This window comes from Equus caballus, chromosome 1 (assembly GCF_041296265.1).
Source record: "Equus caballus isolate H_3958 breed thoroughbred chromosome 1, TB-T2T, whole genome shotgun sequence".
Lineage (NCBI taxonomy): Eukaryota > Metazoa > Chordata > Mammalia > Perissodactyla > Equidae > Equus > Equus caballus.
Window position 1 is genome coordinate 185889842 of NC_091684.1, and position 14332 is coordinate 185904173.

The 14332-nt window shown below is 45.3% G+C and overlaps 1 protein-coding gene across 1 annotated transcript; it reads left to right on the forward strand.

Moving 5' to 3' along the window:
- The first annotated feature begins 11312 nt into the window (after positions 1-11312).
- INSM2 (INSM transcriptional repressor 2) lies at positions 11313-14219 on the forward strand. Its single transcript, XM_023624085.2, has one exon. It carries the CDS (start codon positions 11396-11398, stop codon positions 13094-13096), a length of 1701 nt encoding a protein of 566 aa, XP_023479853.2. The 5' UTR covers positions 11313-11395; the 3' UTR covers positions 13097-14219.
- Positions 14220-14332: the final 113 nt, after the last annotated feature.

Sequence of the window (14332 nt, forward strand, 5' to 3'; positions counted from 1 at the left end):
GAAACAATAGTTTTCACTTATCTAACTGGCAAATATTTTTTCTTGTAAGTGACAGAACATTGTCAAGGGAACAGGGCAAGTGGCATTCCTAAGCCTGCTGAGGGAAGTGTAAACAGGCACAACCTTTCTGAAAGATGATTTCTCAATATTTATCAAAAGTGTTTAAAATGTTAGTCTGACTTGATGGTTCTGGTAATGTTAGGCAAAAGTAGACAGATCAGTCCTCCCAGTGGAAATAACTAAAAGATCTGGATTTAAAATACATTCTTAAAGCATAAAATGATATGAAAAGATAGTATAAAATTGCCAGACTGAAGGTGAAGGAGAAATAGGAATCTGAATACCGAAGCTGATCTGCCCCGAGGGAATTTGCTGATTGGTAAAAACCAGAATCTTCATCTTGATAGACTTGCAGTGGAAGGGAGACAGAAAGCAAAGCCCAGGACCTGCACCGATGGCAAGTCTGATCGGAGTCCCTCCCCCACAAGATAGTGGGGCTCTAAAACTCCTGAGTATTTACTGCTTGTATTCAAATTGCTTGGGCCAGTGAATCTCAAGCCTGGAACCTGGGTTAAAATAATTCTGGATTGGCAGTGCTTCCAGGAGCCTGGCAGAAGCAAATACAAGTCCTCTTTTAAGTAAGATACCTTCATCATAGGCCTAAATCATTTCCATAAATAATTTTTCAAATATAATGTTCAGCACATTCTCAGAGATAATCAGGTATCCAAGGAAAAGAGATTAAATGGGCAAGAATCAGCAGAAACAACAAACAACAAAAACAGACTCATGAAGACTTTAAATACGGGAATTATGAGGTGTGGACTACAAAACAAGACTATAAAACAATTACGATAACTATGTTTAAAGACACAAAAGACCAGCATGAGGATATCTACAGAGAACAGGAAACCACATAAAGTAATATAGCAAGTCTGAATTTGAAAAAAAATAACCAAACAGAATTTTATTGTGATTTTAAATATTCTAAGTATTGTTTATTTCAAATAAAATTTATAAATAAAATTATAAATATATTTGTATTTTGTAAATACAGATAATTTTTATAAGTAGAATTTATACATAAAGATTTAAAGTTTGATAAGATTTTGTCTTGATTAGATACATCTTATCGTTCAGTGAACCTGAAGAAACATCAAGAGAAATGATCCAGAATGCAGCAGAGAGAGGTGAAAAAAATAAATAAATAAAAGGGAAATATATATGAGAGGGTGAAAGACACAGAAGATATAGTGAGAATGTCTAACACAAGCTTAGCCAGAGTTCTGGAAGGAGAAGGAGGGAATGAGATGAAGCAGTTATCTGGAGTTAACTGCTGTGGAGTTTCCAAATTGACAAAAGACTTCAAAGCACTGATTTCAAGTCTTATGAACTGAAAGAATGACAGATGAAAAGAAAACCACACCTAAGCACACTGAGGTAAAACTTCTTTTTAAAACCAAAGACAAAGAACCAATATTAAAAGCAGCCAGAGGCGCTGGCCCTGTGGCCGCGTGGTTAAGTTCACAGGCTCTGCTTCAGCGGCCTAGGGTTTCACTGGTTTGGATCCTGGGTGTGGACCTGGCACTGCTCATCTGGCCATGCTGAGGCAGTGTCCCACATGCCATAACTAGAAGGACCTGCAACTAGAATATACAACCATGTATTGGGGGGTGCTTTGGGAAGAAGAAGGAAAAAAAAAACGATTGGCAACAGATGTGAGCTCAGGTGCCAATCTTTAAGAAAAAGAAAAGCAGTCAGAGAGAAAGATAAATTACTTTAAAAAGAGCAACAATGTACTGACAGCTGACTTCTCACTGGTAAAAATGGGAAACCGAAGACAGTGGAATCTTATTTTCAATGTGCTGAAGAAAATAATTACCAACCTGGAATTCTATAGGTGGATAAAATAAAGACCCTTCAGACACACTGGAGCTAAGATATTTTGCTCCTAGCAAATCTACAGTGGAGAAAATCTCAGAGCACATATTTCTGGCAGGAGGAAAATGATCCCACAGGGAAAGTCTGAGATACAAGAAAGAGTTAAGAGCCAAGGAAGTGAAAAATGTGGGGAAATCTAATGAATATTAACTGTGTAAAACAATAATAATAATGTCTTGTGGGTTTTTTAAAGTACAAAATTAAAATAATAATAATAATAGTTTACGTCAGGAAAGAGTAGATGCAGTTAAAGTGTTCTAACTTCCTTAATATTATAAAAAATAAACTTTGATAAATTAAAAATGTGTCGTAATTTTAAAATTAATAACACAAATGGGCATAATTTTAAATTGACAAAGGGGGGAATTTGATATATAAAAATCAGAAATCAGTCTAAAAGATAAAAAAGAAAAAGAAATTTAACAGATCGGGCAAAGAGAAACCACTTTTGAAGATGGCAGATTTAATTCCAAATGCAGTGTCGGTTACACAAATGTAAAAGTGTTAAATGCTCCAGTTAAAAGTTAAAGATTGTCTGACTGGTTAAAAAAAATCCAACTACTGTTAACAGGAGACTCATTTAAAACATAATGATAAAGAAAGGTTGAAATTAAAAGGCAATTACGTACCATGCGAACACCAACCAAAATATAGCTGAGGTGTCTGGAGGAAAACATCAGAGAAAACAGATGGTAAGTCCAAAAGCATTAGTATAGATAGAAAGGGATACTTTATACCAATGAGACCCTCAATCACCCAGATATTGCTTTTAATTCTTATGCGCTGTGACAAAGTCTCAAAATGTATAGAGCAAAAATTGAGAGACTACAAAGAGAAATAATTTACTATGTGGGAAGGGGCATATACGTATATAATACTGGGTATGTAAAACTGCAAAATATGCATTCTTTTCAAACACATGAATGGAATTTGTTTATTAAATCTAAATATCTTCAATAACTATATTGAAGATCGAAAGGCTTTTTTTCCCCTAGCTAGGTAGACAAGCTTTCTTATTATTCCACGGTGTTTTCTGGGAACACGCACATTATTCTGCATAGTGAAAAGCTGGTTAGAGAGTCAGTTTCTCACCTTATGAGTTTACAAGCAACATCAAGCACATATTTACTGATCCTGAGCGCTAGTGTGAGCCTGTGCTGTGGAGGATGTTAGTTTATCTCATTCAATTTAATTCTCTTTCTAGATGTAGGTATTCTTATACCTAATTTAGAGATAAATAACTGAGACTCAGAGAGGTTAAGTAAAATTTTTAAGATCACCTCTTTAGGAAATGACAGTGCTAGAATTCAAATCTACTCTTTTTATGAGCAATGAACCAGCACCAAAAGATCCTTAATCCTTTGAGACTGAAGTAAGGAGGTAAGTATTCTTATAAAAGACTATAAAATTAGAAAGATGATGTCTTTGTGCAGCATCGACAAAGGTTTAAGTGTCTGCAGTATAGGAGGGTTATAGATTGAACCAAAGAAGTGGCTATAAAATAATGTGATGGGAGAGAGCTATCTTAGAAGGCAGAGCTGGTGCTAGTGATTTGGAACGAGAGAATGGCCGAGGGGAGAGGACTGTCACATGCCAGCATAACAGAAATTAAAATGCCTCTCCATTACGGCCTCTGACACCATTGAAAATCTTTTCCTTCTAGCTCAAGTTCACTCTTTTCAATTGCTTATGGTTTCTGAAGTGAATCGCAATTTCAACAGGCAGTCTTTCTTGATCAGATGAAAGTCAGATTGTAAGTTCCGTCTACTTTCAAGTTTTTAGAATAAGTTATCTATTTCACTGCTTAACACCCGGAGAAAAACACTCATAAAGTAGAATAAAACAGTTCATCAACCAATTACTTAAATCCTTTCAATAGATGAATAATTAGGGCCACGCCATCTTCTGTTTTAATATTCTCCCGGCTGAACTCCCCACCTCCAGTCTCGTCTCACTCTCCTTACCTTCTTCTCCACATCTCCGCAGCTCCAGAGGTTTACTCCAACACAGCCATCTGAGTTATCTGTCCAACACAAAGACTTGATTACATCATTTAAATGCTTTCATAAAAAAATCACTGGCTTTCCCCGAATAATACTCAGGCTCCACTTAGGGTGGCATATAATGCTCTTTGCAATCTGGCCCCAACTTACCTTTCCAGGCTGAGCTCCTCATTTCCTACCACATCCCCTTACCATAGGAAACAACACCCTGAGGCCCCATGTAGCGTGGATACCATGCCGGTGTGCCTATGTGATAGGAAACTGGGGCCAGAGAGGTTAAATAACCTGTCCAAGTCACACAGCCAGTACGTGGCAGAATCAGGATTCGCACTCAGACCTGACTCCAAATCATGAGCTTAATCCAGTAAACTCCACTGTCTTCTGTCTTTCATATGTTTTGTGAATTTTGTTTTAACCATTTAAACAGATTTAACTTTAAGCATATTAAATACTATGGATAATCAATGCTGTCTTGCATCATAATTGGGTATAAAATATAAGCCAGTCACATAAATCATTCTGTTATTTCTGTAGAATTTATATTTGCCATTGGTGTCAATAGTTTTCCTTCACCTCAGACACTTAAATAATAATGATGATAATATAACCTTCCATTCATTAGGGCTTACCATGTGCCATAGATTGTGCTAAGCATCTTAGACACATAATAATACGTAATGATCAAAGCACTCTGAGATAATTATTACTAGTCCCATTTTGTGATGAGGAAACTGAGGCTACAAAAGGCTAAGTGGTCGCTTAAGATTAAATGGCTGGTGATGGAGCTGGAACTGAACTCAAGCCTGTCTCACTGGACAGCCTGTGCCCTTGATGAGCTCACGACGCCATCTCCCTTGAGAGCTTTAGATTGAACTTCTCAGTGACCTGGATCCTACCCTCCATGCCCTTTGCCTGACAGTCCTTATTTTCCACACATGTGGTCTCATCTTGCAAGTCTTGTCTTTCCATCTAAGCAGCTGACAAGCTCCTTTCTGCTCCCTTCTCCTAGATTCCTGGGCGCTGGACGGTTTGAGACAGTAGAAACTCTGGTTTTGAGCTGGGGCTTATTTTTTTTGCAGGGAGGGGCTTCAGAGGAAGGGCATGGGTCAAGTGGCTGAGGTGGGGAAGACAAGACCTCCCAAGGTCATACGATGCAAGGGAGCCCTTTCTATTCCTCTCATTTTTCTGTGCCAAGATTCCCAAATGCCTAGAATCTAGAGCTCCTTATGACTTCGTCCTCCCTCTGTGCTCAGGCAGAGTGGGCTCTGGGTCTATAGGGTGCAGCAATAAGAAACAATGATGCTTTTCGACTCCAGTGGCTCATTATTTTAACTATCAATTCATTTGCATATATGCCAGACATTGTTCTAGATACCAGATACAAGGCTGTGAAGAAAACAAAATATCTGTCCTCGTGGACCTTACACCTTGCTGGTGGACAAGAGACAGTTAACACATAAATGTATAATATGGTGACAGATAGTGATAAGTGCTATGAACAGAAAAAGCTGAGTAAAGGGACAGAAAATGATGAAGGGTAATGGTGGGTGTGGGGCTGCTATTTTCGTTAGGGTGGCCAGGGAAGATCTTCCTGAGGTGGTATTCTCTGAGTAAAGACCTGGATAAAGTAAAGGAACAAGTCATGAGCATATCCGAAGGAAGAGCATTCAGGCAGAATAAACGGCCTTGAGGTGGAAGAGTGTTTGTCATGTTTGAAGAAAACAAGGGGACCGATGTGTACGGAACAGGATGAATGGGGAAGAGAGTGGCGGGAGATACGGTTTAAGACCAGCCAGGGACCAATTAGAGCTTTAGATTTTATTATAAATATCATGGGAAGTCATTTAAAGATTTTGAGCAAAAGAGTAGAATGATCACATCTCTGTTCTAATAGGCTCCATCTTGCTGCTGACTGGAGAACACCCTGCTATAGTGGGGCAAGGTCGGACCCAGAGAGACCAGAGGGTGCCAGGGCAGAGAATCTGAGAAGCATTCAGGCTCAGGAAATGCTTTGAAGGTAGAGCTGATAAGAATTGCTAATAGATTGAATGTGGGGTATTTGGCTTGAGCCAAAAGTTTTCAGGTTTTGGTTTGGGCAGCTAATTGAATGGAGGTGCCAATTACCAGGCTGAGGAACAGGTTGAAGAGAGGAAGCCAGTTTTGTTGTAGACTTGTGAGAGACCGTTTGACTCTCCAGTTCTTGGGGGAGAAGAGGCCTCTAGTAGATGCCGCAGGTCTTAACCTTTCACAGGGGTGAGTCGACATGGAGGCGAGGGAGCAGAGAAGTAGAGGAAATACAGTTTCTTCTGAGGAATCCTTCTGATATTCAAGGCACTGAAATCATGTGAAATCATGTCACCCGTGGGAGCTTGTCTCATAACACCATGATTTCAGGGCAAGAAGTCTCTCTCTTCAAAAAATGTCCTGATGGTTATTGTCTCAAAATTTTAGAATTTAAATCAAAGTAATTTATCCTACAAGTAGAGATAAGAAGCTTAAAATGCAAATAACCTCAGAGATAATGCAGTGTTTATGAGTTTTTATCAAAGTGTCAGAGAGCAGATGCAGGTCCTGAGGGTTTACGAGAGGAACAGGATGTCATTGTCAAGAGAAGGGATGTAGATAAAGAGAGCAAAGCTTTCACAGTGTTGCCAGGGGCTGCCATAAGTTATCAGAATTTCTAAGTGGGAAAATGGAGAAAGAAGCGTTCATATCTTGAAGGATTATCTAGGTTTATACCTAAGCGGAGAGTATCCATCTAAATCCATTCTCTCCCCTATCTTTTTGCCCTTTTTCTACCTTTTAACCTTTAACCCTTAATCTCTTCCCAAAAGTGTTCTTCAACTGGAAGGCCTGTGGTACCATAGGGGATTGTCACCCCTCTCCTAGGGCCAGAGTTCAAACAGGTGGCTCTGGAGAATGCTCCTTACCTGTGCAATTCCCCTTTGATGTCGCACTGTCATTTCTCCAATAGTGTCCTAGGGGCAGGGTACCACATCCAACACCAGAAAGGGTTTAAGGCAGCTTTTACATTATTTTTTTTCTGATTATCAGAGTGATATGTGCATATTACAAAAAATTTTAACAAAAAAGTTAAAGCAATAACAAAAGACTGAAATTCCTACTAACTAGAGGCAACTCTGACAACATTTTGGCACATTTCCTTCCAGCGTTTTATTCATTTTGTTCTTTCATAATTGAGCTCTTTGTTGTACAAGCAACTTGGCTTCCCGCTGTTCTTCTCAACATCACGGCGTCCATATTTGTCCACGTCATCGCATCTTTATGGCTACATAATCATCTATAGTGCAGCTGCACTGTGATTTAACAAGGGAGCTTCTGATGCTTTACAGTTTCAAATAACACTGTGATAAACAGCCTTGTGCATAAATCTTTGCTTTTCTTTTGGACGATTTACTAAAAGAGGAATTGGTGAATTAAAGGGTATGCATATTTTTGAAAGCTCCTGATATACGTTGCTACACTTATTTCCAGAAAGGTTGTCATCAAATTCACGTGGGGGGACCGGCAAGGGAGACCACTATTGGATCTATTAGAAAATATTTGACAGCAATTCTTTTTTTTTTTTTAATAATCTTTTTATTTTGAACACACAGAGGAGAAATGGCTGTGTACTGTTATATACTAATCATTATTTGCTCTGTTTCACAGTGGTAACTCAGGACTAACTCAGTATTAGATAACTGTGAGCCAATGTGGGGCACGTGTTACAGGGCACGGAGAAGGGCAGATACAGTTGTGTGGTGAAACTCAGGAAACTCTCCTTTCATGGCGGTTGGATGGTCCCTGGATACTGAGGGGACGGGGAGACGGGAGGTCGGAGAAGGCATTCCCGGGAAGGGGATGGAGTGGGAAGGAGGTGAGCAGTGCCCCCAGAGGCAAGGGAGTTGCAGAGGACAGCACAGCAGCACCGCCTGCCCTTCCTCACAGTGGGATGAGGCGGGGCTGGTAGGAAGGTGGCACAGAAGCCAATCCTTTGGCACCTGGGGTGATGTCGATGTCCTCTGGGGCAACCAGAGATCTTAGGGTAAATTTCTGTAAAATGTTGGTCAGGAATAAAAACAGCTCCATGCGGGCCAGGCCCTCTCCTAAGCAAATTCGTTTTCCTGAAAATAACAGAGGGTAGCTGCTCCTTGAACACTGGGTTTCTGAACTGTCACAGAAAGAATTCACGGCAATTATTTGACGAGTGACAGAATAGATGTACAAATGGAAGAGGTTGGCTGGTGGGCAGGATGGCTGAAAGGATGGTTGCTAGATGGATGGACGCCTTTGCTATCCATCTAATAACTAGCACCATTCATTCAAAAAATATCTATGGAATATTAGTTCTATGCCAATCACTTTATTAAGTATTCCCACATAATAACTGCTCTTTTGACTTTTTAAATTTCCATCATTTTTTTTATCCCCTGGAAACAGACCCACGTTCTCAGTTAATTGAAAGAGGAAGGACTGAGAGGTAAGGCTCACGTATCTGTGTTTCCCTTTTTATCTCTGGCAGAAAGTTTAGCCAAAGATACTTCCCCTCGTGCAATTTCAAAAACAATGTTACTCCCTCTCTTAAAACTTTAAACGGCTCTCTGTGCCTGTCCTATGTAATAAAGTCCACATCACATGGCCTGGTCCTTCACATTCTTTTCACAGTCTGATATGCCATGATTTTGCCTTCCACTTTTTTTGTGTGAAATTTTTTTATTGCAGTAAAACAGATATAACAAAAATGTCTATTTTAACAATTTTAGGTGTGCAATTCAGTGGCATTAATTGCATTCACAATGTTGTCCATCCATTACTGCTATTGATTAGCAAAACTTTTTCATCACTCCAAAAAGAAATTCTGTAACCATTAAGCTATGAGGTCCCTTTCCCCCAGTCCCTGATTTCTAATAATCTACTTTCTATCTCTATGATTTGTCTGTTGTAGGTATTTCATAAAAGTGAAATTTTACAATATTTGTCCTTTTGTGTCTGGCTCATTTCACTTTGTAGTATGGATCAGCATTTCATTCTTTTTTATGGCTGAAGAATATTCTGTCATTTGTATATACCACATTTTGTTTTTACATTTATCTGTTGATGAGCAATGGGTTGTTTGCATCTTTAGGCTATTATGAATAATGCTACAATGGACACTGGTATACAAGTATGTGTTCCTGTCTCTGTTTCTAATTCTTTGGGGGTATATCCTAGAAGTGCAAATGCCGGCTCATGTGGTTGACAGCAATTCTTACAAAGTACTATGCACCTGAGCCCCTCTTGAAAGAGGGCTGTCAAAGGACTAAAATTCTTACATCAGATTTTCCACACCACACAATATGTCTGGGTCATTAGGAGAAAGAAGGGGAAAAGAATTGAAAAGAAGTTGAGTTAGAAGTCATATATAAACTGATGTGTCAGAAATTATCAATTTGGAAAACTAAGCTTACCGACACTATTAAAGGACTCAACATTTTAAGTAGTGATTCAGAATATTTTGATTATAAAGTGTCCGGTTTATTTATTTTACTTAATTTTGTACAATTTCATGCTAATTAATGGGAAACACTATAATGATGATGTTTTTCAAACTGTGGGTCCTAATCTGTTAGTAAGTTCTGGAAATAATTTGTTTGATATGATCAGCATTTAAAAAAAAAGGAAAATAGAATCGAGTAGGAAATACAAGAATGCATTACACCTAGTTAAGGGTATTATTTTGAGAAACTTGTTTCAGTTAGATGTGTGTATATTATAAAATATATTTCTTATTGTGGGATGTGATCAGAAAAAAATGGTTTGAAGTCACAGGTGTAGCGGAAAGAGTCTGATCTGAGGAATTAGCCAGAACTCTAGTTCGGATCTGGGCTTTAGGTGAGTTTTGCCAGTCATGTAACTTCTCTGGGGCTCACTCCCCTCCTCGAAGGAGAGTAATAAGCATACCTCCTTCTGTTGTGTCTATGTGTAAAGATTAGAGATTACCTAAGTAGAATGCCTAAAATAGTCAATGATTAACAAATACATAATTACTTCCAAATCTTCCTAAAAACAATGCTCTCCATGTGAAAACACTCCCTTCATTAGAAGGAACACAGTATGTGTTACTGATGACTAGATCTGATACTCTCTAGTCTACTTTAAAAACACATTGCTCAGTCTGTTTCTGCAATTTGGTTTCCTAAGGAGTCTTGAACACATAGTTCTTTCCCCTTCTTATCCTCACATTGTACTTATATCTCTGTCATGGATTTTGGCATTTTATTATACACCTGTCATATGTTTTCTAACTATTTCATAGTTCAGCTAGTATGACAAACTTTCAGATCTCTTCTAGTGCTTAAAACGGCGCTGGGCACATTACTTAGTGCTGGATGAAAATCTGTTAAGTTTGGTCCATAGCACACCTTTTGCAAGGTATCACTTATATGAGGGGGAGCAGATGTAATCCTGATTCCACCAGTATTTCTCACTCAGTCTGTCCATGCTAAACAGGGCAGTTAGGCACTAAGTCATGTCTCGGGGTAGAACAAGTGGAAGGTGGGAACAGAGAAACCACTTTATCTAAGGACAGTCGAAAATTAGATCCTCCTTTCCCCTCCCCACTCCTATTCCCATGGGGAGGGGCATTTATAAGCCCGCGGACCAGGGCCCGGAAACCTGCAGGCGTCCTGAGCTCCAGAGGCTTGCCAGGCACGCTCCGTCTCCCGCACTGAGAGCCCTTCTTCCCAGATGAATTCTCATAGTATCACAGACGCGCGCAGCCTCGATCGATACTGGATGGCAGACGTGCTCCCGCCGTCAAGTGTAGGCACAGGGCGGTGGATTTAGCCGCCCTGCCGCTCCGTCGCAGCTTCTCATCAGCTCAATACGGGCAGACGACGTTAACCCGTTCCCCGCTGACACTCACTGGTCGCTTCCCCGGCACCTGCCGCCCGCCAGCCCTCCTCTCGGCTCCGCTCCCGCAGGGCGGCGCTTCTCCATCAGACTCCCACGCGTGGGGGGCAGCAGGGTCCCCGCCCCGAGCAGGGCGCCGGTAGGTGGCCTCTCCGCCCGCCTCCCCGACGGTCCCTGGAGGCGGCCGTGCGGGGGGAGCTGAGCATCCTCACCCTCCGGACCTTCCCTTCTCGTGTCTTCGCCCGGCGGGCGGCAGGGGCGGGCGGCCGGGGCAGACCCTAAAGCCGCCGTGGGGCCGCTGGCGGGCCGGGTAGGGCCGCGCGGGCCGCCTCGTGGACCCCCGCGAGCCCGGCGGGCGAAGCCCCGCCCCGGCGCCCGCTCCCACTCCTGATTGGCGGGTCCCGCCCGAAGGCAGCCCCGAGGTCCCGGCGCGTCTCAGCTATAAAGGCGGCCGACGCATGACGGCCGCGGCGGGGCTCGGGCGGCTGCGGTGCTCGTCCGCTCTCGGCCCCGCGCGCCCCCGCTCCTCCTCGCCCCCGAGCGCTCCCGGCTCCACCATGCCGAGGGGCTTCCTGGTAAAGCGGACTAAACGGACGAGCGGCTCGTACCGAGCGCGCCTAGCCGAGCGGGCCTTCCCCCTGCTGGGGCCCCAGGGGGCGCCGCCCTTCCCCGAGGAGGCTGCCCGTGCGCCCCAGCCCGGGGCAGAGCGGGCGGCGCCCCCGACCCTGGAGGAGCCCGGGACGGGGCTGCAGGAGGAGGCGGCCCGCCAGCTGTCGGGGTCGCCCTGTCGGGCCGCTGGGGTGAGCGCGGGGGAGGGCGGGCGGGAAGGCGCGGAGCGCAGGGCGGATGGCAGGGAGGGCCCCGGGCCCGGGCCCGGGCCCAGCCCCAGCCTCGCGAAGCCGGCGGGCGCGGAGCTGCGCCGGGCGTTCCTGGAGCGCTGCCTCAGCTCGCCCGTCTCCGCCGAGTCCTTCCCCGCGGGCGCCGCCGCCGTGGCCGCTTTCTCCTGCTCGGTGGCGCCAGCAGCCGCGCCGACCTCGGGGGATCCGTTCCTGCTGCCGCTCCGGGCACCGTTCCCAGAGCCCGCGCTCCATCCGGACCCCGCGCCCCCCTCGGCCACCCTGCACGGCCTGAAGCGGGCCGCCGGCGGCGAGCGCCGCGCCAAGGCACCTCCGGGCTGCGCGTCCGGACCCGCGGCCGCCGGAGTCAAGAAGCCAAAGGCCATGAGGAAGTTGAGCTTCGCCGATGAAGTGACCACGTCCCCTGTCCTGGGCCTGAAGATCAAGGAGGAGGAGCCCGCGGCGCTGTCCCGGGGCCCCGGGGGCAGCCGCACGCCGCTGGGGGAGTTCATCTGCCAGCTGTGCAAGGAGCAGTACGCGGACCCCTTCGCGCTGGCCCAGCACCGCTGCTCCCGCATCGTGCGTGTCGAGTACCGCTGCCCCGAGTGCGACAAGGTCTTCAGCTGCCCCGCGAACCTCGCCTCCCATCGCCGCTGGCACAAGCCGCGTCCTGCAGCCGCAAATGCAGCCACAGTGTCCTCCGCCGACGGGAAGCCGCCTCCTCCGTCATCCTCGTCCTCTCCGGACTCCGGGACCATTGCATCTTTCCTGGCGGAGGGGAAGGAGAACAGCCGGGCCCAGCGAACTGCGGATCAGCACCTGCAGGCCAGGGACAGCTCCGGGGCGGAGCAGCACCAGGACAGCGCCCCACACCAGGGCCTCCAGGTGGTGTCCCACTCCGAGCCACCGCGGCCTCAGCTTCCTTACTCGGAAGCGGTGTTGGGGCGCCGGGTGCCTGGGCCGGGCAGTGCCGGTGGTGTCGGGGGACCCGAAATCTTCGTGTGCCCATACTGCCACAAAAAGTTCCGTCGCCAAGCCTATCTGCGCAAGCACCTGGGCACTCACGAGGCGGGCTCAGCCCGCGCGCTCGCCCCGGGCTTTGGCGCTGAGCGCGGCGCTCCGCTCGCCTTCGCTTGCGCGCTGTGCGGGGCGCACTTCCCGTCCGCGGACATCAGGGACAAGCACCGGCTGTGGCACGCGGTCCGCGAGGAGCTGCTCCTGCCCGCCCTGGCTGGGGCGGCTCCCGAAGCGCCGAGCCCAGGCGGCGCATCCGACGGGAGTGCTCAGCAAATTTTCTCGTGCAAGCACTGCCCGTCCACTTTTTTCAGCTCCCCGGGGCTGACCCGGCACATCAATAAGTGCCACCCCTCAGAAAGCCGGCAGGTACTGCTGCTGCAGATGCCTCTGCGGCCGGGCTGTTGAGGCCCGAGAGACCAGGAGGATTGCGAGGTTGGCCTTGGAGGAGACTGAACATGGGAATTTCTGTGGGGCTTTCTTCAGCTTGCAAGGAAGCTTCACCTTCCTATATTTTCCTATATTTCTCTCCTAAAACTCCCAGTAGTCAATGTTCCGCCAGAGGAGCGGACAGCGAAATGTAAACTCCCTCTCTAGAGCAGGTATGTATGTGGTGTAACGTTCGCGGTCAAAGACTTGTCAGCTTTAAGTCCTTCTCACTTTCCCCACGAAAATAGGATTTCCCCCCCAAACTCTGGCGACCCTAACGAATCCTATATGACTCGTAATTCCTATGGAAAGTCGCAGTGAATGCGTGCATGTTTCAGTGTCTACAAAGGATTCTAGCTACCAGACGTGGTAGTCATTAATGTTTTTTTTCTCTTGCCATCGCAGGCGCATACGTAGTTCTGTCTCAATAGGGTCAGATATCTTGCATTGTATATTCTGTGAATTAAAAGTTATGTGATTGGTGCCAAACTTACGGGGAGGGGGGGCAAGATTCAAGACCCGTGTCTGTGGGCAGGAAATCTAAGAGGATGCTGGTGCTCCGGGGGACCGGTGTGGAGGATCTCCCTGTCAACTTTCTTTTCCTCCATTCTCAGTATCAGTCCTTCTTAAGCTAGGGTTTGGAGGTGGAGAGCGCGCTGCTTTACTGGAAGGAGTTGAGATACCCCCCAAAGTCTCATCTTTAGCTATTTTGTGTACAGTATTCAGGAAGAGATACTTTAAACCTTTCTTTAAATAATAGCTTTTTAGAAAGACAGAACTCACTTCCTGAAGTTTGACTGTTTTAGTAGGGTTTCATCCAAATTACTTAATTCTTCTGTTGTAAATCTCATACTGTGTATACGAAACTACATTCAGCTTAAGGAAGATGTTAATACCTGTAATCCACTATGGAACTGAATGGCAATTCACTCAATATTCAGTATTTTCTTTCCAGCAGCAACCTGTATTTGAATTTACGTAAACCATATTCAGTGTACCCATGCCCTAACAGCCAGAGTTTGGGACCCTGGCTGAGTCTTGCTTGACATATAGCCCATATTTGTAAGATGCTGACCGCCAAATAAATGTACACAGCTGGTGCTTTGTTGTGTTCTGTGTTTGTCTTAGGAATCCCATTGAACACAGCCTATTTTTCAAAGCCACATTTCTTATCTCCTCAAATGTGTGCGCTAAGTCCTGCTTTAGAATCTTAGT

Coding starts and splice junctions, on each gene's coding strand:
- INSM2 (XM_023624085.2), top strand. CDS start 11,396: ATGCCGAGGGGCTTCCTGGTAAAGCGGACTAAACGGACGAGCGGCTCG.